This window comes from Osmerus mordax, chromosome 5 (genome assembly GCF_038355195.1).
Source record: "Osmerus mordax isolate fOsmMor3 chromosome 5, fOsmMor3.pri, whole genome shotgun sequence".
NCBI lineage: Eukaryota > Metazoa > Chordata > Actinopteri > Osmeriformes > Osmeridae > Osmerus > Osmerus mordax.
Window position 1 is genome coordinate 17,134,360 of NC_090054.1, and position 25,443 is coordinate 17,159,802.

The 25,443-nt window shown below is 44.1% G+C and overlaps 1 protein-coding gene across 4 annotated transcripts; it reads left to right on the forward strand.

Moving 5' to 3' along the window:
* Nucleotides 1-61: 61 nt before the first annotated feature.
* On the forward strand, nucleotides 62-24,395 carry phactr2 (phosphatase and actin regulator 2). 4 transcript variants are annotated; one of them, XM_067236880.1, is made up of 13 exons: nucleotides 62-200; nucleotides 14,687-14,860; nucleotides 15,779-15,853; nucleotides 16,172-16,321; nucleotides 17,651-17,920; nucleotides 18,724-19,291; nucleotides 19,402-19,574; nucleotides 19,964-20,120; nucleotides 20,521-20,576; nucleotides 21,475-21,536; nucleotides 21,867-22,004; nucleotides 22,218-22,294; nucleotides 22,541-24,395. In XM_067236880.1, exons 1-13 carry the CDS (start codon nucleotides 65-67, stop codon nucleotides 22,554-22,556), a joined length of 2,052 nt encoding a protein of 683 aa, XP_067092981.1. In that variant the 5' UTR covers nucleotides 62-64; the 3' UTR covers nucleotides 22,557-24,395. The 4 variants fall into 4 exon arrangements, with proteins under 4 accessions (XP_067092981.1, XP_067092979.1, XP_067092978.1 ...); XM_067236878.1 differs by lacking the exon at nucleotides 62-200 and adding an exon at nucleotides 4,993-5,111; XM_067236877.1 differs by lacking the exon at nucleotides 62-200 and adding an exon at nucleotides 10,444-10,767.
* Nucleotides 24,396-25,443: the final 1,048 nt, after the last annotated feature.

Consider the following 25,443-nt stretch of genomic DNA (forward strand, 5'->3'; position numbering starts at 1 on the left):
TCATTTCAGCCTTTAAAAAATACGTTATAGACTTATCTACCTCTACAGATGTTTTTCGGATGAAATGGCTGATGAAGACAGTTACAACGAGTTGATCAGATTCTCTTCGATAAGCCCCCAGCCAAGAGTTCGTTCGCAGAGTGACGTCACTTCAGGTTTCAGGTCAAGACTATTGTACAGACTGCGAGGAGCATGTTCAGGTAAAATATTTCTAAGTAGTACTACGCCCCAATATATTGTCCGGCTAAGGGATCAAAGTGTTAGGATTGTCCTCAGTATTTATCATGGTGTTCTATAATATATTGAACTAAATGCTATGATGCTGCTGATCTGATTGATGCTGCTCACCTAAGATGCAACTTCAGCCAGGCCTGCGATATGGCCATAGGCACCAGTATTTCTCTCTATAATGGTAATGGTGGGGAGAGTTATGGATTTCTGGATTCCCTATTGTCTTGTCTACACAGTTGATGAGACAATTCACGTTTCACCTCACGTTTACCTCTGTCCTTCTGTCCTCTCACCTCAAGTATTTTCTATAGAGATCATAACATGAATCTAAAGAATAATGTTCTACCTCATATTATAATCGTGAACAGAATTGCATTTTTACATCAACACATCATCATGTCTTGTAATAACATAGAGTTTAGAAGGGTATCAGGGTATGAGTAGCTATAGAAGCAGAGAACTACTATATCAGTGCAAGCCAAGGAAACATTTACATACAAAACACACAATAGTTGAACCATAGTTGAACTAAATTGCTTTAGGACTATTTATTTGTACCACAATATCCACAAAACACACTGTTCACTCTTTTTGACCCAGTTCTTCATGCTACTTAACACCCACTGCATCTTTTCTCACAGTTAAACCACTTCCTGGTGTAACCAGTCTCTATCCTCTGGCCAGGCGTTGGGTGGGTTAGCTATGTGACGTTCATTCCATCATCTTTCATTTTCTACTCAGGCTGTGGTGGTGAACGAAAACCACAGATGCACACAACGTCTAGATCTTACTCTGGATACATGTGCACAGCAGCAGTGAAATATTTAGAAATAGTCATTATATTACATTTTGTACATTTTTGTTTCTCTCTTTTCGTGGGAGTACACTCATTAATTTATCTCCTTGTCCATCTCCTAGGTTTTGACCTCAGTGCAACAGGAAATGTTTTGCGATGTTGGGTTTTAATGACAGGAAATGAGGCCTGTAGACATACCGTAGAAATCTGCCGGAGAAATTGTCAGGGTGAGGTTGAACCTACTTTCAGATAGACAGAGGATCAGCTGCCATGGCTCAAACACTGGACAAAACTTCAGGGCTTCATCTTGCAAGAAACCAGTTGTGAGGCCAGTTGTCACTTGAACTCTGCTGTTTCTAAAACCGCCACTAGAGAGAGATAAAGCTCCTTTTGTTGTAACTTTCTTGACCCTATTCTGGTGTTTCTCAAATACAATGAATAACAGAACATATTTAACCTAGACTTTGTATGAATTTATAATTCATACAAATCTGTTTCTCTAAACAGATTTGACATTTTAATTCTCATGTATTATTGTATCTCTGATCTGTCCAATTACTGTTCTGATCTCCTAATTTATAAGAGTGAATTTCCATTTTTTCTTAAAGGTTTGCAGTGAAGTCCCAGGGTCTCCAGGCAGAAAGAGAGGGAGCAAGATTTGTTATGGATAAAATGCAGGTTGGAGGGTCCTCAGTGTCATCACAGAGGCCCTCCTCTCCCCCTACAGCCTGAGTCATGTAATTACACAGCGCAGATCGGCACCGCCAGATTTCTCTCTTCTTCTGGAAATAGCTTGACATTGATTCCTTAACTACTTATTACATCTTTTGGTGCTCTCATCTCTTGTACAAGGGCAACACATTTGCAGCAGGTTCAGGCCTGGCCTGGTAATCTGGCATACCGGGCGGGTCGACACACTTGGGGCCCATATGATAATTTATATATATATATATATATAAAATGTTATAGTTTATTTTATAATAAACTTAAAATTGGCCAACGACCGGGCCATAAAGCAGGGACAGCGGCCTATTAGTTCATTTTCCATACTGACACTGGGCTGGCCCTATCACATCTCTTAACAGGCTCCACCCCTCCCCCTCTGTTTCTTGAGTCAGACGCAGTGGCTCAGAGTCCGACCGATTGTGGTGGGCCGGTCTGAGCCTTTTTTTTTTTGTCCCATTCCAGCCCTGGCAGGGTAACAACTTCTCTGCTTCAAATCCACTTACTTCCACAAAGTCCTCACATAGGAACAACATCAGAACTCAGTTTTAAGACTATCATTTTTCTAAGTAGAACAGTAAGGAAGAAAGGTGGTGGTGGCCTCGCTCCAGGACGAGTGTTTGGACTTGAATAATCTCCTGTTGACAGTCGGATTATGTCCGTCATGACATAACAGTGCTACCAGCCTGAGTGCCCTGCTATGCATCAGACTGTGTTTATGTGTGTATCGTTCCTAAAGACCCAAAAGTTTCCCATAAGATTTCAAACGACGTCTTCTGCTGCATCTTCCTCCTGGATGAATTTACAGTCTCAAGTACAGAACAAAGTGGTGTAAAAATAGCTTTGTTCCAGCAGCCATAACTCAGATGAACAAGTCAAAACAACTTTGCACAGATGTTATAGAAGCAAGTTTTTTTTTTTTTTACTTTTAGTGGTTTTAGTAATGATTGGAACCTTGACTATGTTTATCGATGGTCTGGGTTGTTTCTAAAATGTGTGTCAAGATGGATGCTGCAAACAAATTCTTACACTAGTACAAATAAACTAACCTAAACCTTAACCTGAAGCAGAGCTGATATTCTGCTTGCTCAGTCTAAACCATGTCCAAATTGCACCTTGCTGCATAGTCCTGTCCTATACAGACCCGGACCAGATATTAAACAGTAACCCCGACTGGTTAACCTGTCACATGTGACAGGGACATTAATACTCTCTGCCACGGCAACAGGATGTGGATGCTGGTTGTCACCTTGTTGTAATGGCGAAAGACTGCTCATACTGCTGTTCAAACAGGAAGGATTACACAAGAGTGATTATGTTAGGCTAACCTGAGTTTTCCACCTCCGGATATTTCACCTGGACTCTGATCCACAGGGAGAGAGGATGAGAGTGAATCTGTTCAGACGCTCCTGTTGAGATTTTACTCTATAATAAGTTAACCAGAGTACAGGTGCAGGACACAGAATATGAGGTGCACACATTTACATTTACACAGTCATTTAGCAGACACTCTTATCCAGAGCGACTTACAGTAAGTACAGGGACATTCTCCCCGAGGCAAGTAGGGTGAAGTGCCTTGCCCAAGCACACAACGTCATTTGACATGCCCGGGAATCGAACCAACAACCTTCTGATTAATAGATTAATAGGGAGTCAGGTGGCTGAGCGGTGAGGGAGTCGGGCTAGTAATCCGAAGGTTGCCAGTTCGATTACCGGTCATGCCAACTGACGTTGTGTCCTTGGGCAAGGCACTTCACCCTACTTGCCTCGGGGGAATGTCCCTGTACTTACTGTAAGTCGCTCTGGATAAGAGCGTCTGCTAAATGACTAAATGTAAATGTAAATAGCCAGACTCCCTCACCGCTCAGCCATCTGACCCCCCACACATACCTTCTAGTCTACACCTACCACTAGGAATTCCTCTTAACACAGAATCTGAATGTTTTCATGGGCTTTAAACCTAATGTATGATGTGACTATGTTATTTGTCTCTGTCAGGATTTCTGGCACCACAAGAGACAAGGGAGGTTTGAGGGGGGGTTAGGACTGCAGACATACTGACTGTCGCTCTAGACCAAAGCATTTCCTAGTCAATAGCATAATGATCTTTTGGACCCTTCTCTTTTGTCTATAGTGCAGAGCAATTACCTTCCGTCTAATTGACGAGGCTGTCTCAATCGAAATTCTTTGAGCATCTTGCTTGTGCTCCTTGGTTCCTGGGCTAAGATAGAACAGTGATTGACATGTAGACATGTAATTTTAACTACGTCAATTTTCAGGTGGGGCACATATGAATGACATTTATCCAGAAATGTTCGATAGCCTCTTGTCGATGCTTTAAGCCCACTTTGAGGGATGTGTGTGCTGGAAGGTTACAGGGCTTTCTGTCCAGACAATAGCACAGTCTGTCTCTGTTTTGCTTCACCTTTGCTTAAAACCCTGATCCATCTCCTTTACTTTCTCTCCCTCCCTCCCTCCCTCCCTCCCTCTTCTCCTCTCTCTCTCTCTCTCTCTCTCTCTCTCTATCTCTCTCTTTCTCTCTCTCTCTCTCTCTCTCTCTCTCTCTCTCTCTCTCTCTCTCTCTCTCTCTCTCTCTATCCTCAGGCGGTTGTCTGTAGAGAGTTAAAAGCCCCAATGGACAAGGAGTTTCCAGCTAATGCTCTGGCTCAATCAGACCTGCTAATGTGGATAATGGTTGTTTGTCATCCATCCTTTTTAATCTTTTCTCTCTCCCCTGCTTCCTGCACCATGTCTGCTGTCGTCTCAAACTGACTTCACATCCCTTCCTACCCAGACTCCTCTGCTCCTCTCAACTCACCCTTGTGTCCTCTTCGGTCACATTCTCTACTCTACCCTGCCCTGCATTCCCCTCCTCTCACCCTTTCCCCGACTTCCCATACCCCCTTTCCTCTACCACCTCCCCCCCCCCCTCACCTCTTTTCCCCTACTACCAGCCTGACCTCCTGGGAAGGAGGCACAGGCAGTCAGGCAGCCAGGAGGGACCGCTGATGATCGTCAGACTGAGCCTCTCTGCACATGAGGAGGTCGAGGAATGGATGGAAGGAGGAGGAAGGGAGAGGGAGGAGGCGCCAAGGAGTAGTGAAGGGTTAGAGAAATACAGTAGAGAGGTAATGAGTAAAAAAAGAGGGAGGTTGGGAGGGAGGGAGGGAGTCAGTGAGTGAGTGAGTGAGATAGAGAGAGAGAGAGAGAGAGTAAAGGACAGAGGAAGGGAGAGCAAGAGGGAGAGAGCGAGAGAGACAGAGAGAGTGAGTGTAAAGCAGAAAGATAGAGTGCAAGGGAAAGGGAAGGATCAGCTCACAAGGGTGATCCATATCTCCTGGGCCAGTCATGGAACATGCTCGTGAGTGCCATTTACTACATTTTCTGTCGTTTGTGTGTATGTTTCTGTGTGTGTGTCCTTGTGTGCCAGAGGGAGATGCTCTTTGAGCTGGTTGTCCAAGTTCCAGCAGCCTACTTGTTGAGTTGTGCGAAGTATTTAGTAGTGTATAACCCTGTGTTGCCTGGAGCAGACTGGGTGTATGGAGCCTTGAAACTTACTAAGAAAAACTAATTTATAAGGCTTTTTTGTTTTTGTGTTGACAGAACAAGGAACCTCAGGCAGTATATCAATGTATTTAAACTGTGATCTTGCTGGATAAGTAGTTTTTTCAGTTACTTAAAAGGCTGTGTTGTTTAGGTTGTGAGATTATTTTATGCTTATTTGATTATGTTTACAATACACAAGTAGCGTCATGTGAATACAACCCACATGTATGACAAAAACAGCGAAGCCTGTAATACATGTTCTATGCATACCTGTGATGCCCATAGTGTTGCAGACGGAGAGCATGACTAAGCCACTAGAGCTAAAGAAGCAGGCTATATTTGGTCCATGCATGTCATCTGATCAGGTTCATTTACCACTGCCAAGATGTCCCAACATTTCACTGTGTAACAACTCCTATTCTAATCTAGTAATAGACACAAGGCTGGCAGGGAGAAGCAAGGACCTGGTTAGAACACACAAAGACAGACCCCAAGGAGACTTCATGAGCCATGTTATACATCACATCCTGAAAGGCTGCCAGCCAGAGGTGGTGATGTCATATTGAAAACAGGATTGTCTTTTTTCACAGCCCTGAATAAGGTATAGCCAGGGTTCATATATATTTCAAGACGGCTGTTGAAAGATGAATGTTTTGCCTTTCCCAGGACCTGTGTTTGTGTGTGCGTCTTATGGTAGTTATGTTTTACAAGGCAAAGCAGTGTGTGTGTGTGTGTGTGTGTGTGTGTGTGTGTGTGTGTGTGTGTGTGTGTGTGTGTGTGTGTGTGTGTGTGTAAATCTGTGTGTATGTGTTTGTTTGTGCACCATCCACTAAGGACAGGATCTCTACATTTGCATGGTCATTCCATGAGTCAACTTTCAGGCAGACCCACAGAGTCTACCCCCAAACATTGCTAACCTTAAGTCACTATAAATATCATTTTTTCAGAATTGCTTTGACTGGGGCTGTTCAATGTTTGTTGTTTTTGCGATTGAATTCTCAAGAAGCCTAGAACCAGAGAACTACAGGAGCATTTTCTACATTTGGCCGAAACGAGAAATAATCAGACTTCAAAGGATCAGGTTACAAAAAGCAGTGCCATTGTGTCCAGCAGAATGCTGCATAGGGCCTGGAGCCACTCATAAAGGAACTGTGATAATAAAAACCATGGTTCGTGTAGTCCCTCCATTTATAACCAGGACAGTGACCTCAACCTTTCGTATAATCCAGACACATGGCAGTTATGAACAATCAATTGGATTTCAATTTAGGGGGGGATCAGGTAATGCATGGTCACAAAGAGAGGCACTGGTTATTTGGCTTCCCAGTATTTGTGTGGCATTGTCAAGTGGATAGTGCTCAAGTTACAGTAGTTTTTCAGAGAAAGAAGTAAAAACTTCTTTCTACCATGACTGCTGCTACCATGACATCATGAAACCATGACTGGTTTCATGATGACTCTGTGCTAAAATGCACAGATAAAATACAGTCTTCATCATACAGCTCCTTGCTACTGTAGTCTTGCAGTTAGGTATTCAGAGAAAGAAGTAAAAACGTATTTCTAGTTTGTCTCACCAGTTTGTTTCATCCCCTGTTAGCTGCTAGTCTCTCCTATTTTCTCTCGCCCAGATAGTCTCTCCAGCTCTTCTCTTTAGTTTTCTCTGCTGTATAGTAATCAACATCTACATGGCCATTAGCTTGTATCTGTGTGCTGGGTGAAACATAATGCTCTGTGTTTTCCCTGCTGCAGCATGCTGCTATAATTAACCGTCCTACATTACAGAGAGCCCAGCTAGCTCTCTGCTCCCAGCCTCGCTAGATTCAACCTCTTACTGATAGGATGCCACATATTGATTTCACTACCTACAACACTTTAGTGGAGCGCAGGAAGGATGCTGCCGTAATGGCCGTAGGATACAAACAAAACAAACATGCTATCGGGTTTCACTTGGAGGACTGCTTTTAAATGCAAAGGGTGAATTCACTTCAAATGAATGTACAGTATATGGCTATTGAACTGTGTGAGTAGACAGTCCAGTATGCATGCAACTGCTGCCTGACCTTTTATTTCATAGTGAACTGAAGGTCAACAATACCGTTGTACTGCAGCACACTTCACTGAGTTCTAACATTGTGTGAAGCATGGAAAAACGTTCATATACATTATGCTATTGGTTAGGATTGTGCCTTACTCATGTTTCTAAACAAATGTCCTCAACCTCCCACAATATTCATAATAAAGTTGGTCCATGACTGGTTTCATGATGACTCTGTGCTAAAATGCACAAAATACACAAAATACAGTCAACTTCATCATACAGCTCCTTGCTACTGTAGTCTTGCAGTTAGGTATTCAGACACATAACTCCGGTATTCTGACTCAGACCTTCATAATTAAACAAGGACCTGTGGTGGTAGAACCTCTCACATGGCAGCTCTGTGGTCACTGTGCAGTGCTTGTCGAGGACTCTCTGCCCAAGCTCTCCAGTCTCCACGGCTCTCTGTCTGAGTGGAGAGGTAGTCCAGTCGCACCCACACAGTCTAAATACAAACCAGAGTCAGTTATTATTGTCTCTCTTAAGGGAGTTGAATGAGTCAGAACACTTTAACAGTGTTATAACACAGCTGAAGATCTTCTCGGCATGGTTAGACAGCAGAGTAAACACATAAGCCTAGACTGAGTCTAGACTAAACCACATGGTTTGAGGGCATGACTTTTTTAAATGTAAATTAATCTCTATCTTTTGTGTTGTTAAGGTTTTAAACAAGTATGAGCAGCACTAAGTATTGTAACTGCGGTTATATTTACATGATGTGTGGTAAAAGAAAAAACAAATTCACTTTACTAGGCATTGGAACTTACCCAGATATTTAAAGTTAATAAATAAATCATCTGAGGAGAGCAAGAGCTAGAAAGCAGCACTTAAACAATAATTACCTGCTTGTTCTGCTGAGCAGTAAGGTAAATAATTCACGATTCTTTCCATTCCTGTATTCCTTTGCTAGCTGATGAGCTGGCTCTATTCCCTTCTTTCTATATCATCCTTTCATCTCTTTCATCTCTCTTTAACTCATCTCTCCATCATTCAGACTCTCTCATCCTTGACTGCGTCAGAATGACAAATACAGCGATGAAAAGGCACATTTTCATGCATAGCATTATATTTCAAAATCTACATTTATTTATCCATTGCATGAATCCACTGTATATGCTTCCAGTGGGACCTGAATGTCTTTTAATGTCATAATATATAATGGCAAATGATGTCTTTCTTCAATCACTTATGTTGCTGTGTAGTACTAATAGTTACTTATGATTTGCTTAACACATGTGTTTGCACAAATTTATGTTGTGGAGGTAACAATTTGTAGAGGACTCCCTAATATTTCTGTAGTGGTTGGAGAACAAGGACTGCTTAGAATCAAGTGAACTGAGCCAAAAGACATGTCATGAACTGACACTTGAAATTCCCTGCAACCAGAAGCACTTGACAGACAGGAGATTGGCAGAATAAGAGGGAAACAATGTTATTGTGCAATGATAGTGTCTGTCTGACTGATTTTGCATAATTTATTAGTATTGATTATGTCTTTTTATTGAGTGAGAGGTTGACAACTGGTTGGGGATGTTTTTAACAGGTAGATATTTTATTCAACAGCAGAGGGCAGTCTTGCTCTGAATCTAAACACGAGAGGTTCTTGTAAATCCAGAAGATACATAGGCCCACCCCTTCCTCTTCCTCCTCCTGCTCAGAACCAATCTGTGACTTTCAGGGTTCATCACTTACATTTACATTTATTCATTTAGCAGACGCTTTTATCCAAAGCGACTTCCAAGAGACAGCTTTACAAAGTGCATAGGTCACTGATCATAACAACAAGATAGCCACAAAAACATTGCGAGTAGCCAAAACATGAAGCACACATTGTGAACAACCAAAGTAAGTGCCAAAGGGAAGAACCATAAGAGCATGTAGTTAAACAAGTTACAATTAAACAACATGAACCGCTATAAGTGCAAGTGTACCTGTGGAAAAAGCAAGCAACAATAATAAAAACAATATATCACAGCGAGTACAAAAATTTAAATCAGTTATTAGTTAAAATAAATAGTTATCAGTAGTCACTTATTCAACAAATGGCTGAGCTGTGACATGAAATGGCCTTATCATCGTATACTACTGTCATCTGTGCATAATCAGAGGCCGCTGACTATGAGTCATCTGTATTGAGCATTATGTCCACTGTCATGCTACTACTGTACTGTGTGTGCTTGTGTGTTTGCGGGAGTGCGTCACGGTTGGGTTTTTGTATGTACTGTATGTAGGTATAGTTATTTAGAGTTCTTTTATCTCATACAGACTCACAGCAGACAGGGTGTGAGATGAGATCCTGCAGAACTGACAAACACACACACACACACACACACAGAGGCTAACACTGTCAAAACCCTGGAGCAGGCGTATGGACAGATACGTCATAGTGACCGAGCCCTTTACCCCAGCCTGCCATCTCTGGTTGGTATGGTTACGTGGTGTGATCTGAAGGTGGATCTCAGTCTTGTATGAGCATTAAGTCCCAGTAACAGCAGGTTCTAATTGCTAACCGCCCGCTTATCCAAATCAGTTCACATAACACTGTAATCACAAAGTCAGTGGGAGGGGAATTAGATGAGAGCAGAAAGTGGTAAGATGTTCTAGACACACAACTGGAAGTTCATTTTGTATTTTAACAAATAGTGTATAAGTGCCTTTATCAGGTTGACAGTCAGGATGAAGATGATCTTTTCTTATGAGGATATTGTGGTTATGGCTGTGAGGCAATATGGGGCATGTTGAGAATGAAACAAAGTATCTACACAATGCAATTCTTTGTTCAGAGTCTCAGGAGCCAAGCTGAGTCCCAGTAAATCAGACCAGGGGAGAAACAGCTCGGAAGGTTTTTCTGACTGGACCCCACCCTCTGGCCTTCCAACGGCCAACCCGCTCAAGAAACAGTTACTGCCCTCTGGGTTCACATCACAGGCAATATTGAGTTCACAATTGCATCTGACCAGATGTGTTGCCTTCTCTCAAAATATCATCTGCATTTAGCGTTAATGTGTGGATGGCGGTATATTATTTGTTATTGTATAGACTTAACCGCTATGCCGTAGCCTACTGTAGAATGATTATCCCGTGACGGGTCCTTACACAGTCTAATCTGAATAAAGAATGACAAGCATTCTTGCGTTGAGGCAAGGGGAGGTTACGAACTGCCCTGGAGACTCAACGAAGTTTTGAACTACTGTTCAACAACGGAACACGGCCTCAAGTAGGCTACCAGTTGATGAAATGAACGTTAAACGAAACGAAGCGCGAGGATTTCGCCAAGAAAGTACGTCGGAGAAGGCGTGATTATCGTTGGGCACCGGAGACAGTAGCGACACAATGGGACAGGCGGCTGTCTCCACCTTGTCTCACAACACGAGCGGTGAGTGTGCTGCTCACTCGTCGCAACACATTCTGCTATTTCATTGTTCAGGAAGTCGGTATGTTATTTAATTCGTCTCAACGACTATTTGGCTAACTTTAGCCCATCATACTACGCGTAATTTTTTATTAAGTATGCACAAAGTAGACGATTTTAATATGCGTCTGCCCTAAAGTTAAATTAATGTCACTTTGTTGTTGTGATGTTTCCGTAAGTGTGAAGTTTCTGTGGTCATGATTCTGTATTGATCACTCACACGCAGTTAAATAGAGCTACACTGCTTTAAATCATGAATTCACCAAGTAAGCCTAAATAAACTGCTAAATAAAAGACAAGAAAGGAAGAAAGAAAATGAAAAGAATGGGATCAAGTTGTTTCCCCACATTGTTAATTTCTGAACAAACTGCTTAAGGCAGTGCAATTTTTTCAGATTGAAGTTTCCGTTAAGGAAAGAGCATATAGGCCTTGGTATTTCTACGGTTCCTAGTAGAGAGGTATGAGTAGGCCTACTGAAGTTTTATTGAACTCCTCAAGTCTCCTCAAGGAGCTCTCATCGATGGGACTGTAACGGCTTGGTTGTAATGGGTCATAATGGTTAAGTTGTGTCTTTTAAGTTGTAAATAGGATGATTCATTCTAGATGCTTTAATTTAGACGATATTTATACATCTGATTAATTTTTAAAGATTTTTTTAGGCATTTCTACCTTTAATGTTTTTAGAGTGAGTAGTGGAGAGAGAGGATGACATTCTGAAAGGATCCAGGCTGGATTTGAACCCCAGCCCACATCCGATGCATTTAATCAATTAATAAGATGTTATCATCAGAGTTAAACACATTTTGATTAATTGGGCTTCCATTAGATTTATGAGATGGCTTCAATGAATCACAACAGCAATCAGTTTATCAATTAACTCGACTATGAGCCCATTCTAAAGGGTCATTGGATTTCCAGTAGTCTTTTTCCAATAGAAGCCTAAGTTTAGCACCTGTAAGAGCAGCATGGGTGGATGGACCGAGTGGGGGTGTGACTGGTAGGACTTCAAGCTGTCATTGCTATCCGGAGGTTATCTAGACAAACAGACAGAGAGGCAGACACTATCATTGTTCTGTAACATGGTTTTCCGTTTACTGTGTCCAGAGTGTTTCTGCAGGCAGCTAATTTGCGGCATCAAATTTGGCAAACATTGGCAAATGTTTGGAAACTTTTAAGACTTGAAAATACCCCAAAAATAACCTTAAAGTTCCCTTGTAAAAGTTAAGCAGCCTTCCCCAGTGAGTGAGGAAGCCTCTCCCTTTCTCTCTGTCTCTCTCTCTCTCTCTCTCTCTCTCTCTCTCTCTCTCTCTCTCTCTCTCTCTCTCTCTCTCTCTCTCTCTCTCTCTCTCTCTCTCTCTCTCTCTCTCTCTCTCTCTCTCTCTCTCTCTCTCTCTCTCTCTCTCTCTCTCTCTCTCTCTCTCCAAGTGTTGCTGTTATAGCCTCTGGCATGTGCAGGAAGACAATGGAGAAAACATGTGGTGAGCGTGTAGAGAGGAAAACGGTACCAACACAAGCAGGGATGGGGACGTCCTGTCATGGACGGTTGTCTAGTGTAATAGGATGTTCTTTTGTCTTTGTCAGGGCACAGGACCCATGAGTGGCATTGGATGTCTTTTTAAAAGACACTTTGTTTCACTGACGTCATCTTCTGCACGAGTCATCGTTTTATAAATAAAGTGTGTTGCATTTTGTTGAAAATAAGTACATTTCGTTCTTATTTCATATTCACAACATCGCTATGGGTTTCAGTTTCAGTTAGCTCCAGCTTACGTATGCCTATGATTTACTATGCATATTCACCTCGTAATTTTCTTTATGTTGCTCATTGTGTGTCTATTTGTTTTTCTCTCTTTCTTTCTCCTTTCCATTTCTCTTCCTGTTCTGCTGAGACATCCATGTTTGTGTTGGTCAACCTGAGGTGATCTGTGATGTGGTGTGTTCTCAGGACCTGCGTCAGAACTCCAACCAAACTCTTACCTCTCTCGCCTCCAAGTAGCTCCGATTAAGTCCTGATCTGTCTCGTTTCCACTCTTCTGAGAGACTGTGGGTGATGATTGTGAACATGAGTGTTTTTCCTGTCATTAGCCACACAAAGAAGGTGCTGAAGCAAAACCATTGTTCTGCTCTGATATCAATCTGGAGCCAAGACCCTGGGAGAGAAGGCCAGAGGCTGGGGCAGAGCTAGAAGCTGGAGGCTGGGGCAGAGCTAGAAGCTAGAGGCTGGGGCAGAGCTAGAAGCTGGAGGCTGGGGCAGAGCTAGAAGCTAGAGGCTGGGGCAGAGCTAGAAGCTGGAGGCTGGGGCAGAGCTAGAAGCTAGAGGCTGGGGCAGAGCTAGAAGCTGGAGGCTGGGGCAGAGCTAGAAGCTAGAGGCTGGGGCAGAGCTAGAAGCTGGAGGCTGGGGCAGAGCTAGAAGCTGGAGGCTGGGACCTGGAAACTGGGGCAAAATTGGGGTTTGGAGCTGAGGCACTATCTTAGCATCACTTAGCTTCACTTCCAGGATATAGCTTGTAGTCTTGTGTGTGTTTCTCAGCATCAATACTACCCAGCTGTGCCTTCATATTGCCAGCTTGTTAACTGGTTAATGCAATGTTTATGGTAGGTGGTCACGTGTTGGTGAGTCAGCGTAATTGAAACTGGGAAAGGACAAGATGAGGATAGAAGCAATACTGACGAGTCTAGTATTGAAGCAGCACCCATGATGTGTATGTGTACTGTATATGTGTGTCCCTCTCAGTCTAGTGTTGATTGGTTGGGGCTGCCCAGACAGAGCAGCCCCTAGCTCCGACACACTATCACACACAGCCACTAATGAAATCCATCATATGACCGTGAGCCCGGGGTGACAGTCATACTCCTGACTCAACGTCAACAGCAAACACTGAGTAAAACACTGAGCCAGTCATGGTGGAAGCCTTCCCCTGTAAGAACGTCCATGTGTATGTTTCTGAAGGACTTTCCCCAGTCTAACTGTCTGAGTGATGTTGGTGTTTGTCAGAGGGAAAGTCCTGTGTTGGTCTGGGGAGATGTCACTTCCCCACATTGCTGTGTTTGGACAGACCTCTCTTCACTTCCCCTTCCCATGACCCTCCACACACATACACTACTGACGTGCAACGGGCCTAAGGGAAACTGACATAAACACACCCACACATTCACACTGACATATTCACACACACATACAGTATACTCACAGCAAATGAAAGGACAGAGGACAGGTCTTCTGTGTACAGTAGAGTACAGTGGCTTATTGATAGGTTATTGTTGCGCTGAGCCACAGGCCGCCCCGGTCCCCCCTCCTTCTCCTGAGCCCTGAGGAAACGCCACACCTCCCTTCTTCCTCCACACAAGCTGTGTGTGTGTGTGTATTATATGTGTGCGTGTGTGTGTTCACTTACCATGTAGCTACTCTCAGGAGTGTTCCAGAGGCTTCCGTTCCCTCTGCTCCTGCTTGTCAAACAGGAAGGGGAGTGCCTTGGGAGGGACGGGCATCTGGTCCTTTTGGCCAAGAAAAGGAACTCACAAATCTCTGAACATTCACATGGAGATATTAAACTGACAAATGACAGGGCTGTACCATGCCCTAGGCTAGCGCAGGGTGTAGGGAACTGATTTTTCTCTCTGGCGGTACCCAGGGGAAAGGAGAGAAGTGTTTAGCTGCATACTGAATGACCAAATGCACTGGAGGGCATAAAGACCGTCAAGACATGTTATGATATATGAGCCTCAATAAAGGTGAAGCTGATTTCATTGTGTATATGTATGTATGTATGTATGTATGTATGTATGTATGTATGTATGTATGGATGTGTATGGATGTGTGTGTGTATGTGTATGTATGTATGTAACTGGGGTCTGACCAGTGTGTGTGTGACCTTTCCCACAGTTGACGGACTGGAGAAAGCGTCCTTGGCCAACTGTGATGTGGTGGTGGGCGGCCCTGCTACCCAGAATGCTCCTCTGAAGCAGCGGGGGAAGCTGTCCACGTTGGGGAAGCTGTTCAGACCCTGGAAATGGAGGAAGAAGAAGACCAGCGACAAGTTCCAGGACCTGTCCAAAGGTGTGTATCTGTGTGCATGTCTGTTGGGTGCTTGTTTGAAAGATCAGTGTGCACATTGGTTCAGTTGGAATATCAGTTGAGGCCATAAATCAAAGTATAAATCAAACATCTACATTCTGTAATCTCATTCTAACACCACAGTAAGTAAATGCCATGTGTACGATGCATCTGAGTAGGATGCTGGTACAATTGACATAATGATGTCTAATCAATTCGCCACTCTGTGTAGAGTAGGTCTCGTCACCCCTGCTTGATTTACCCAGCTCATCTGGGGGGGCCGTGCTCTTCCTGAACACATCCCCAAACACAGCGTGACAGTGGAACATGAGAATATGGCCGGGGGAGGGGGGAGGGGGGGGGGGGGCTGCTCTGTGTAGCTGTGAATTCAAGCCGTGTTCCGCTTCAGAAAAGATGGTTGTCAGGCAGGGTCTCTCTGGAATTGCATTGGGCCACTATATCACAGCTGTTTAATGACTCTGCCTGACAACTGTTGGTGTGTTTGGCTGTGTGTGTGTGTGTGTGTGAGAGAGAGAGAGAGAGAGAGAGAGAGAGAGAGAGAGAGAGAGAGAGAGAGAGAGAGAGAGAGAGAGAGAGAGAGAGAGAGAGAGAGAGAGAGAGAGAGAGAGAGAGAGAGAGAGAGAGAGAGAGAGAGAGAGAGAGAGAGAGAGAGAGAGAGAGAGAGAGAGAGAGAGAGAGAGAGAGAGAGAGAGAGAGAGAGAGAGAGAGAGAGAGAGAGAGAGAGAGCTCCACTACCTTCCCCATCACATTTGCAGCCTGATGCAATTCTGCTTCCTCATCCCTAAATTCTAGCATTCAACTGTGTATTTAATTACTTGCTTTAATATCTGGAAAGTGGGGTTTGACAGACACTGATAAGTGTAATGAGTGTGACTCTCTCTTGTCTGCTGCCCCTGACAGTGCTGGAGAGGAAGATCTCCACACGGCAGAGCAGAGAGGAGCTGATCCGGCGAGGAGTCCTCATCCCTGACCAAGGTCTGGCTCATCCCTGACCAAGGTCTGGCTCATCCCTGAGCAAGGACCAGCAGTAGAGCATCAGAGGGCTATAATAGGGTCCTACTGGGGTCATGCTAGGCGTCTGCGCTTCTGCATCACCACATACAAAATCAGATCAGTCAGTCAGGAGTTGTTTCTAGACATGGTGTTTTCTAGATTGCTGGGGGATCTCTGTTTTAGTCCGTGTGTGGATTTAGTCAGAGTGCAGTTTTAGTCACAAGTGTGGTTCAGTCAGTTAAGTGACCCATGCTAATCCCATAACTCCTGCTAACTGCTGACGTGCTTCCCTCCTCCCAGACGAACCAATCAACACAGAGACGCTGAACGGCCATGCAACACCCAGTGGGACCTCAGAGGAAGTTAAAGTCAACATTGAGTCATCGGAAACAACATCCTCCGACGAGCAGGCTGTGCCGTCAGAGGAGATGGAGGATGGGATGGGAACAGGTAAATAAGCTGATGGATGTTCTGGTTGAAGAATACCCAGGTCCTGGAGATTCTAGGGCTGATTCTGGTACCGTTACTCTGGATCCTAGTTCTGGAATTCTCGTATGCTCACAAGTCAGAGGCTAATGAATCGACCTGAAGCCATTTAGAGAGCTGAGAGTGTACCTAATTTTGCAGCGACTATCCACCAGTGAAGTAAACCCTTTCCTAATGTCAGCCATTATCTAGCAGGACCTGCCACAGGATGGCCAGTGGATGCTTTTTAAAGTGTTGTGGGGGCTTTTCTCAATTCAATTTCTATCGACTTTCCCATTTCGTACCCATTAAGAAGTCTCCATTTTCAGTTTTCCAGTTCATTAGGATCATTATCCATGGTACACTGCCATGGTGCATAGTGCTTGCATGTACACACACACACACACTTCTAACACACCCCTGTTTTTAAGCCCTCCTGCAAGGCTACAAATCCCTTCATGTTAATCTCCAGAGATCAAAGTCTCCTGTCAGTCTAGATCAAAAGGTAGATCAGAGGGGGCTGAGCGTGTACTTGTTCCTCTTGGGCCTCCTAAACCACCCTGAACTGCTCTGCTCTCCAGCCTGGTAATCCTCTCCACTGCTGGAGAGCCTAACCCTAAAGCCTCAAGACCAATGCTGGTCTCTCCCAGGGCTCCCTTAAGTCTGAAGACTGAGACCTAAGATCACTGAATGTCTCATGTTCTCCTGACACTAAAATGCACACTCTTTCTCAGGTCTACCAATGCTCCACAACCACACATACACTGCCTGATCTCTCTCATGTTCTCTTAACCCTTGTGCTGCCTTCGGGTCACGTGACCCAAAGGTTCATAACGAACCATCGTTGTGTTTACCCAATTTTACCCAATACAAAAACAAATAAAAATAATTTTCTTTTAACCTTTGCAATGTGGGGGGTCTGAGACAGCCCAACGGTTAAAAGAAAAGGCTTCACTTTGTTTTTGTATGTGGTAAATTTGTCGCAATACGACGGTCGGTCACAATGACTAATGGGTCAGAATGACCCGAAGATAACACAAGGGTTAATGACCAGCCCTTGTCTGTTTGGGGCTATCCACTAAGGTTACTCAGAACCAACAGGAAGGAAGGTTTATCGTAGGTTTCGGAAAGCCGTTGGATGGTGTCCGTGATATGAAACCTGACTATGGTAGATTCACTTAGAGAGAAAAACTCTCGCCGTGGTATTCTATTCTGCTGTCTGGCTTTCTTTTGAACCCTCCTCTCGCCTGTCTGTTTTCTGGAGTTTTGTTACTTTCAGAGGAGTATATCTTCCCCCTCCTCTACCCCCCTCAGAGAGGCGTAACACCAAACCCCCTCCCCAGGGAAAGCAGCCCAGAACACGGGAGGTCCCTACTAAAAAACAGCCTGTAGGCAAAGCTTCTGCTCCTGCCAGACCTGCAGGGGGTGCTACAGGCTCAGCCGGGCGCAAGGAGGCCTCAACAGGGACCAAAAAGCCTCCCAAAAGCACAGGCAGCAAGGCTGGCCCTGCGTCTGGCCTTACATCCACCCCTGCATCTGCCCCATCAGCCAAAGCTAACCCCAGGAGCACTAATCGCGGGGCTGGTGAGTATTAGTGAGGTAGGCAGGCAGAGCAGCCTGGCCTGTCTGCATGGAGATTACCCAGTGACTGTGTTGGCATGAGGAAGACCCCAGACACCCTGCCATCCCTCTGATTGCCCCCTCCTTGCCCTCCGACCCCTCGCCCAGCCACTCCTGTGATGTGGCAGTTTCCTTGTGACCCCTGCAACATGGTGCTGGTCCTGCCCATACCAGGATGAGATTCTGAGATCCTGTAAATATGTCTCTCTCTTTCTCCTTGTCCAGAATCAGGGAAGTGAAATGACTTATGATCAGTGGACTTCTCTATTTTAAGATGACCACTACAATGTTCCCGTTTTGGATTACTGCATGGATGTGATTTTGTCTGTGTATGTGTGTTCCTGTTCGACCCTGAGATACCAATGCATGTGATGAGCATGTAGGTCACAGTGTTGAATTTACCGGAGAATAAATCAGATTTGTGTACCCCTATATTTCCATCTTATCCTCCTCCTGTCATCGCTCTCTTCTCTCCTCTGGCTGTCAATGTGAATGTCCTCTGTGTTCCCGCTCTGAATCTCCTATTGATCTGCTGATTCCTGGTCCTCTTTGAGCAAGAGTGCTGCCCAGAATGGAGCTGTTAAATTTAGTCCAGGAGGGTTTGACAAATGTGTTTTGTATTGCTTTAAGTGAATGACTACTGCAAAACATAAGCCATAAGTAAATCTAGTATTTTAAAGCGGCATTGGAACCTGTTAGCGGCTGTAATTTTGTTAGCTGTTGTAATTCCACCAGCATCAGTATGACCTAGCTTTCTCTCCTCGCAGTCAAATCCTCCCATCCTAAGAAGACAGGAGCCCCATCAAAGCCTGCTGCACAGACCTCCAAGACCACAGGCCAATCATCAAAGACTGTTTCCCATCCCTCCAAGACCTCAACCCTGCCCCACTCCTCCACACCACGATCCAAGACCTTGGATGTCACAGGGACAGACAGGAAGACCAACAGGAGGTTTGAACCCTCCAAATCATCCTCCGGCCCCCCCAAGGCCTCCCCTGAGACTGACAGTCTACCTGGGGAGTCTCACAAACTCCTGAACCACCAGACCACCCATCCTCCAGGGACAGATAATCAGGATCCCCTCTTCAGCCCAGAGACTAAGCTCACTCCTGATGGCCGTAAGACAGGGGTGGAGGTTGACAGCGAGCCTGGGTCTGACCCGGAGTCTGGAGCCAAAGCTCCTCATATTAACGTTGCTACTGAGGAGACCTCCTTTACAGAGGGGGAGAGCCACAGCTCCTCACAGGGAAGTCAAGAGGCTGGGAGAGAGGGAGAGGGAGGAGCAGAAGGCCCCCAATCAGGTGATGGGGAGGGGTGCACCGAAAATCACCAGAGGTGAGTACTAGCACTCTGGCATACCACTTCATTATAAGGGATTGAGTGTCTGTCAGGATTGAGGTGTGTGTGTGTGTATAGTTGACTGTTGTTCTCCGTCATGCTACCAGACCAGCAGGCGGTGATGGCGAGCGACAGGGCCTGAGTGTGAACGTGCAGGAGCCTGAGGTGACTGTAATCCCTGACCGGCCCAGAGACAGCCAGGCCAGCGACTCTGACTCAGACGGACCAATCTTGTACCGCGATGAAGAGGAGGAGGAAGAGGACGATGAATACACAACCAGTATGGGATAGATTTTCAGATGTTCATAGCCAGTATATATTACATTTTTACCCTCTACTTCTGCATAAGATATTCAGTTGCCATGTCTAAGCCAGACATGCCTTGCATGTAGTTCAACCTGTACATTTCCAAGGATGTATGTACATACATCTGAGCATATTTTAGCGCGTTTTAACATCTAATTTACCCATTATCACAGCCATCCCTTGTTGTACCAACCTTCCTTCACAATTGTTCTTCACTTCTCTCTAAATGGCATTTTATAGCGTGATTTTCTCTAAAGCACGTTTTGCATAGAATCTAAATTTGACTAACTGTGACTCAGTGAGAGTCTTCAGTCCCAGGGCCTACACATCCTGGGGCTTCATTTCTGTGTGTCTGTTTTCCAGGCTCCCTGGCCAGTAAGATCCGCCGCCGGGACACCCTGGCCATCAAACTGGGCAACCGGCCAAGCAAGAGAGAGCTGGAGGAGAAAAACATCCTGCCTCGCGCCTCCGAGACAGAACGACATGAGATACGACAGCAGATTGGCTCCAAGCTTGTCAGGTACACACACACACAAAACACACACAAAACACACACAAACACCTCTTGCCCCAAGTGTGTGTTGACACTGCAGGCTTCATCTAAGATTGAGCTCATCAGTGGGGGGGTGAATCACAGAAATATCCTGACCTTTACAAAGGGGCTGATGAGGTAATTGACTGATACTTTATTATCAGGATTAGTCATAACAATTGGATGTTACACAGTTCTATATTCGTTTATGGTTAATGTTTTAAACATAGGGTTTCATTAAGTTACAATTGTATGCATTGTATGTTCATGTCGCATATATTTATGGCTTTAATACTTATGTTTATGTAGACATTTTATTTGATTTTGTTATGGTATTTGTATTTCTTTGGGTAGTTTAGTTGAATCCTCCATGTTTTGCCTCTCTCAGGAGACTGAGTCAGAGACCCAGCACAGAAGAACTGGAGCAGAGGAACATCCTGAAACGTAAGAGGATGTCACAGAACAGAATGAAATAGCTCAAACTACAGCATTATAGCCTAGGTTAAAAAGGAGTTGAATTTGTTCTGGCCTTATACAGCAGCATGATCTCATGTCTATGAGGCAGAAGGCCAATGTTCGACCCATAGTCAGACTGTCTGGGACGTTTAGTGGCCAGTCAATCAATGTGGGGAAACATTTAGCTCGGACTGAGCCCCAAGAAAAGTCCAAATATTAACCAGAGAGTTCTGCTGCCAGAAAGAGGTCTGTCTGGTAAAGCCAAATACTTTGTGGACTAATAAGTGCTAGCCTTTTCTTTTTGGAGCATACTGTATATGTTTAATTTGGCCTCTTGTTGCTCTGGAATCTGGAAGAAATTGTTGTTTGTCTCCACTAGAACAGTGTGACTGTTAGTTTAGGTTCTGGGTTTGAAAGTATTAAGACAGCAATACCCATAAGGCAATACCTGATCGACTGATTGGGATCCATAATGATAATAATAATAATGTGATAATTAAATACAGAGAAAAATCTTCGATTTCTCCCACAAACCCAGAAGTAATTTGCAAAGAAGAGGTTGCTAAGTAGATGATCATGTTGTTTTGTTTTGCTTAGTAGGTTGAGATCTATTTATACTGTGTGTGTGTGTGTATGTGTATGTGCACTATTAAAACCAGATGGGTAGCCCTCTGAAGGGACTACAAGGGTCAAAGTTCACCTAGTCTCCCAGCCACATTTGTCCTGTAACACACACACACATTCTTACCCACACATTCAAATGCACCCACCATGTGTAGAAGACATTTTTAGCACCATTTTAGTCTGGAAGATGGTGGAAGGAAGGAATAATTCTGTGTCCTCCATCTTTTTACCATTCTCTTCCTGTCTGTCTTTCCATCTGCAGAGAAGAACAAGGTTGAGGAACATGAGGCCATTCAGGAGATTAAAAGGAGGCTCTCTAGAAAGGTACAGTATCCTGCTTTGCTATATTTAGATACCATGTAGCTTGCCAAAAGTCTGTCAATCCATCTCATCACAGCTAGAAAAACTGACTGACGACTCACCATGGGGAGATGAATGATTGGGAAACAACTCCATCTGGAGGGCATGTCTGGAAATGATGTACCATACAATACTTACACCATTAGTTATGTTGATGGTCTCTTTGTTCAAGAGTCCACCACTACCCTGGATGAGCTGTCTGATAGGTCTACTATGAAATTTATGATTCACATATATATTGTGTGTGTGTGTGTGTGTGTGTGCATTTGTATGCATGCCTGTATGCGTGTTTAGTTAAGTGTGAGGCCCACAGTAGCAGAACTGGTGGCTCGTAGGATTCTGTGCTTTAACGAGTATGTGGAGGTGACGGATGCTAAGGACTACGACAGGAGGGCAGACAAGCCCTGGACCAGGCTCACCCCTGCAGATAAAGTAAGACAGGGGTTCTTCTGGACTTGAAGCATCTAATTTGGACTGGGTTTCTATATCACTCAGCTCCCTCTACACTGAATTGCAAACATACCACAAAGAGTAATTTACTTAATAATTGATCGTCATCTACTATTCATGGTCCCTCAGTGCACATTAATGAGAGGTAAGTGTGATTTTGACCTTGAGTTAACCATGGTTTTTCTTCTTCTCCAGGCTGCTATCCGTAAAGAATTGAATGAGTTTAAAAGCAAAGAGATGGAAGTCCATGTGGAGAGCAAGCAGTTCACCAGGTTAGGAAGCCCAAGTGACTAGATTTTAATACTATGAGACAGGTTGTGAGTTCTCTTCTACACTCAAATTGCTTCAGATAGAAAAGACTTGGTTCAATCTTCAGATTGTGTGATGTTAGATTCGAGCAACTGTTATGGCATGTTGGTATGTGCGGTGTGGTTGACCTGTTAACACACCTGTTACCACACCCCATGACCAGACCACTGCATAGGTCTAACCCATGTGTGTGCTGTTTGTATGTGCAGGTTCCATCGACCCTGAGGCTGAGACGTTGGTCCTTTTTCTCCTGAGGAGAAGAAGGTCTGGTCCACTGTGTCCCACTCTCACCTCTGACCTCTGACCCCATACCACGCAACCCACCAAACTCTGTTCCTCTTGCCCCCTGGCCTCCCACCCTCCAGGCATCCTCTGAGCAGGCTTGAGTCTGCATCCTGAAACTGTCTGTTTCCCCTGACTGCAACATGGCATTGCCGTCTTGGAGACTGGGACCGCAGACAGACAAAGAGAGAGACAGGCAGATGGACAGCTACCCATCTAGAAAATGTGAACACATAGTATAGTGTTTTTACTTAGTCGTTTTGACAAAAGTCAGACCTTCTGCACTTTTGTATCAAGAGGTTAATTGAATTGCCCACCTATGCCCCTGCCTACACAACGGCATATTTGAGGTGGTCTTCACCCAGCCCTGTGAGGGAAACACTGGGAATTGGACCATGGATTTTGTTTCAAACTGATTGTAGAGTCCCTAACCAACTTGACCAAATTATGTTTTACTCATTTATCTCTATGGATGTGCCTGTACCTTGTTATTTCCAACTGTGGATGAATGTATTGGATTTCACTTAAGTTGTCATTACAGATCATATCCTCAAGAGTTGGCAGTGCGAGATAGAACCAACACTAGCACCTTGTAATTGCTTCATCCAAATGATTGAACTAGATGAATTAGATGCTAAATTAATTTAATCATGGAACACTGATAGCAGTGTGCGGGCTGGCCAGACTAAATGTCATTTCTGGCTGTGTAGTTTCAAACAGCAGTGCACAATACAAATGAACCCATTACACCCTTGTCTTACAGTCTCTGTGTGTGTGTTTCCACACCACCAGACAATGCAGCTCAGTCATTTCTGTCGTTAAAGGGTTGTAGGTAATAGATAGTGTCTAGTTTAACAGGATTTGGTGCCTGGTGCCCCCAGGCTGAGGCATGTCAAATACAAACATATTGTATTGTTCTTAAATGTCTGAACTGTCCAACAGACGTATTGCTGTAGGCGTCTCCCTCACATTTCTGAAGTGAAGATGGTGGGATCTGATCTGACCTGTCAGATCCATGCTGGAATGATAGACCATTTATGGTCCAGGGGTTCTGTTATGCTGGGCAAAATTGGAAAAAGAATGACAGTATTAATAGCGATGTATTTTATGTTCTATAGTGATCTTTGTACAGAATGAATATCAGATGCATGTGCATTAACAACCAAATCCACTTTATGGCCAATTCCCCCTTCTTTTTTTTTTTTTTTTACACGGTTGTAAATGTTTTGTGATTTATTGTTTTTAATTAAGGATTTAAAAAATCCACTCTTCTCAATCTTACTGGTGCAGTGCTGTAATGTTCAGTAGTGCTGTATCCTGGTATTGTACTGTATTTCTGGAAGAAGTTATCAACAAATTATACATTTATTAGCAGTTACTACTCCGTCATGTAAAAAAGAGGTTTATATCATGTATGTTATAATATACTGCCAATACACACCGATGTCCTTTGGTGAACTACTCCACAGAGGTTAGACAATATAGATTATAACGGAGTACTGCAAATGCAGTGGATCAGAAAAGCTGTTTAAACCCACTACTGGGCAAGAAAGCACATTCAGTGAAGTTTCAACCTTCTCCACTATCTTTGGGGCAGGGTGAGCCATCATCTGCCTAGGAGAAGAGCTTGTCATATAATGTGAGGAGGAATGAGTCATACCCCATCAGTATTAACTAACTCCCTCGAATGAACGCAGCTGTTCTCCACCCTGTATAATGATGAAAATACAGCTATGTATGTTGTATGAATGTTGTTTTGTATATAAAGAAGAGACCAAGCCACGAAGATGTAGAATGTCTTTTTGTGATTGATGTCATTTGTAAAAAGTGGGTCTGGAAAATTAATCTGTGCTCAGAAGCAGAGTTTCAAAATAAGTGTTTTTGTTTTTTGTGTTTTTCTGTAATTAATTATTACTTTGTTGCCCCATCAGTTCTAGCAGGAACAGTGGAATTAAGTATGTTTTGTGCACTCAAACACACTTATCATGTACTATTTCTGCCAGGCTTTCTGTGAAACCTTGTTTTGATCAAATCAGCCTAATAGTCTGCTATAGTCACTGGTGCCAGACTCCGATCACAGCATTTTATGGATACTTTGGAGAGAAAGCTCTCCTCTCTGTGGCTATGCTAAAAACAGTCAACTCTTCCGTAACCACCATGCTCTACCTGATGGGCTCGATGGGCAGAATTGTCAAACCCTTCGTGTGATCTGTGCTAGGAGGTGGAAGCCAACAGTGGCATAGTCGTTTGCATGCACCTCACGTAGTGTTCCACTGCAGTCTCAGTCTGCTGCTTAGGCAGCATTACAGCAGTCCATCACCAAATGTCCTGCCAGTCTACAGTGCCAGTCTGCCACCTAATAGAGGGAGCGTGGGTGCAGAGTGGTTCTGACAGAGAGATGATAGCGTCGGCTTGTGTGTGTGTGAGAATAAGCAAGTCAAATGATGCTGCAGTCCTTCTATCGGCTCTCTATAGAGCCATGGTCATAAACCGTCCATCTGTTTCGTAGGTAATCACACCAATACACACACCTGGTACAGAGCTTTTATTGGCAGAGCAGTGGGGCTGTTTTCCCCTGGCTCTCTGCCCAGAGAGCTGAAACAGATTGAAGTCCTTAATCAGACCAGGTGGATAATGAATCACATCTGATTTGCCGCCAGATTGATGGACAAAGATATAAACAAGGGACTGACATGTTTAAAGCTGATTTTTGCCTAATCCTATATAATCTAACGGCCCAGAAGGAAAGCGAGAAATAAAACAAATACTGTTCTTGTTTTACTGCAGGAAAACGTGTAATTATTCTATGGTAAATCAGACAGCTTTTGCA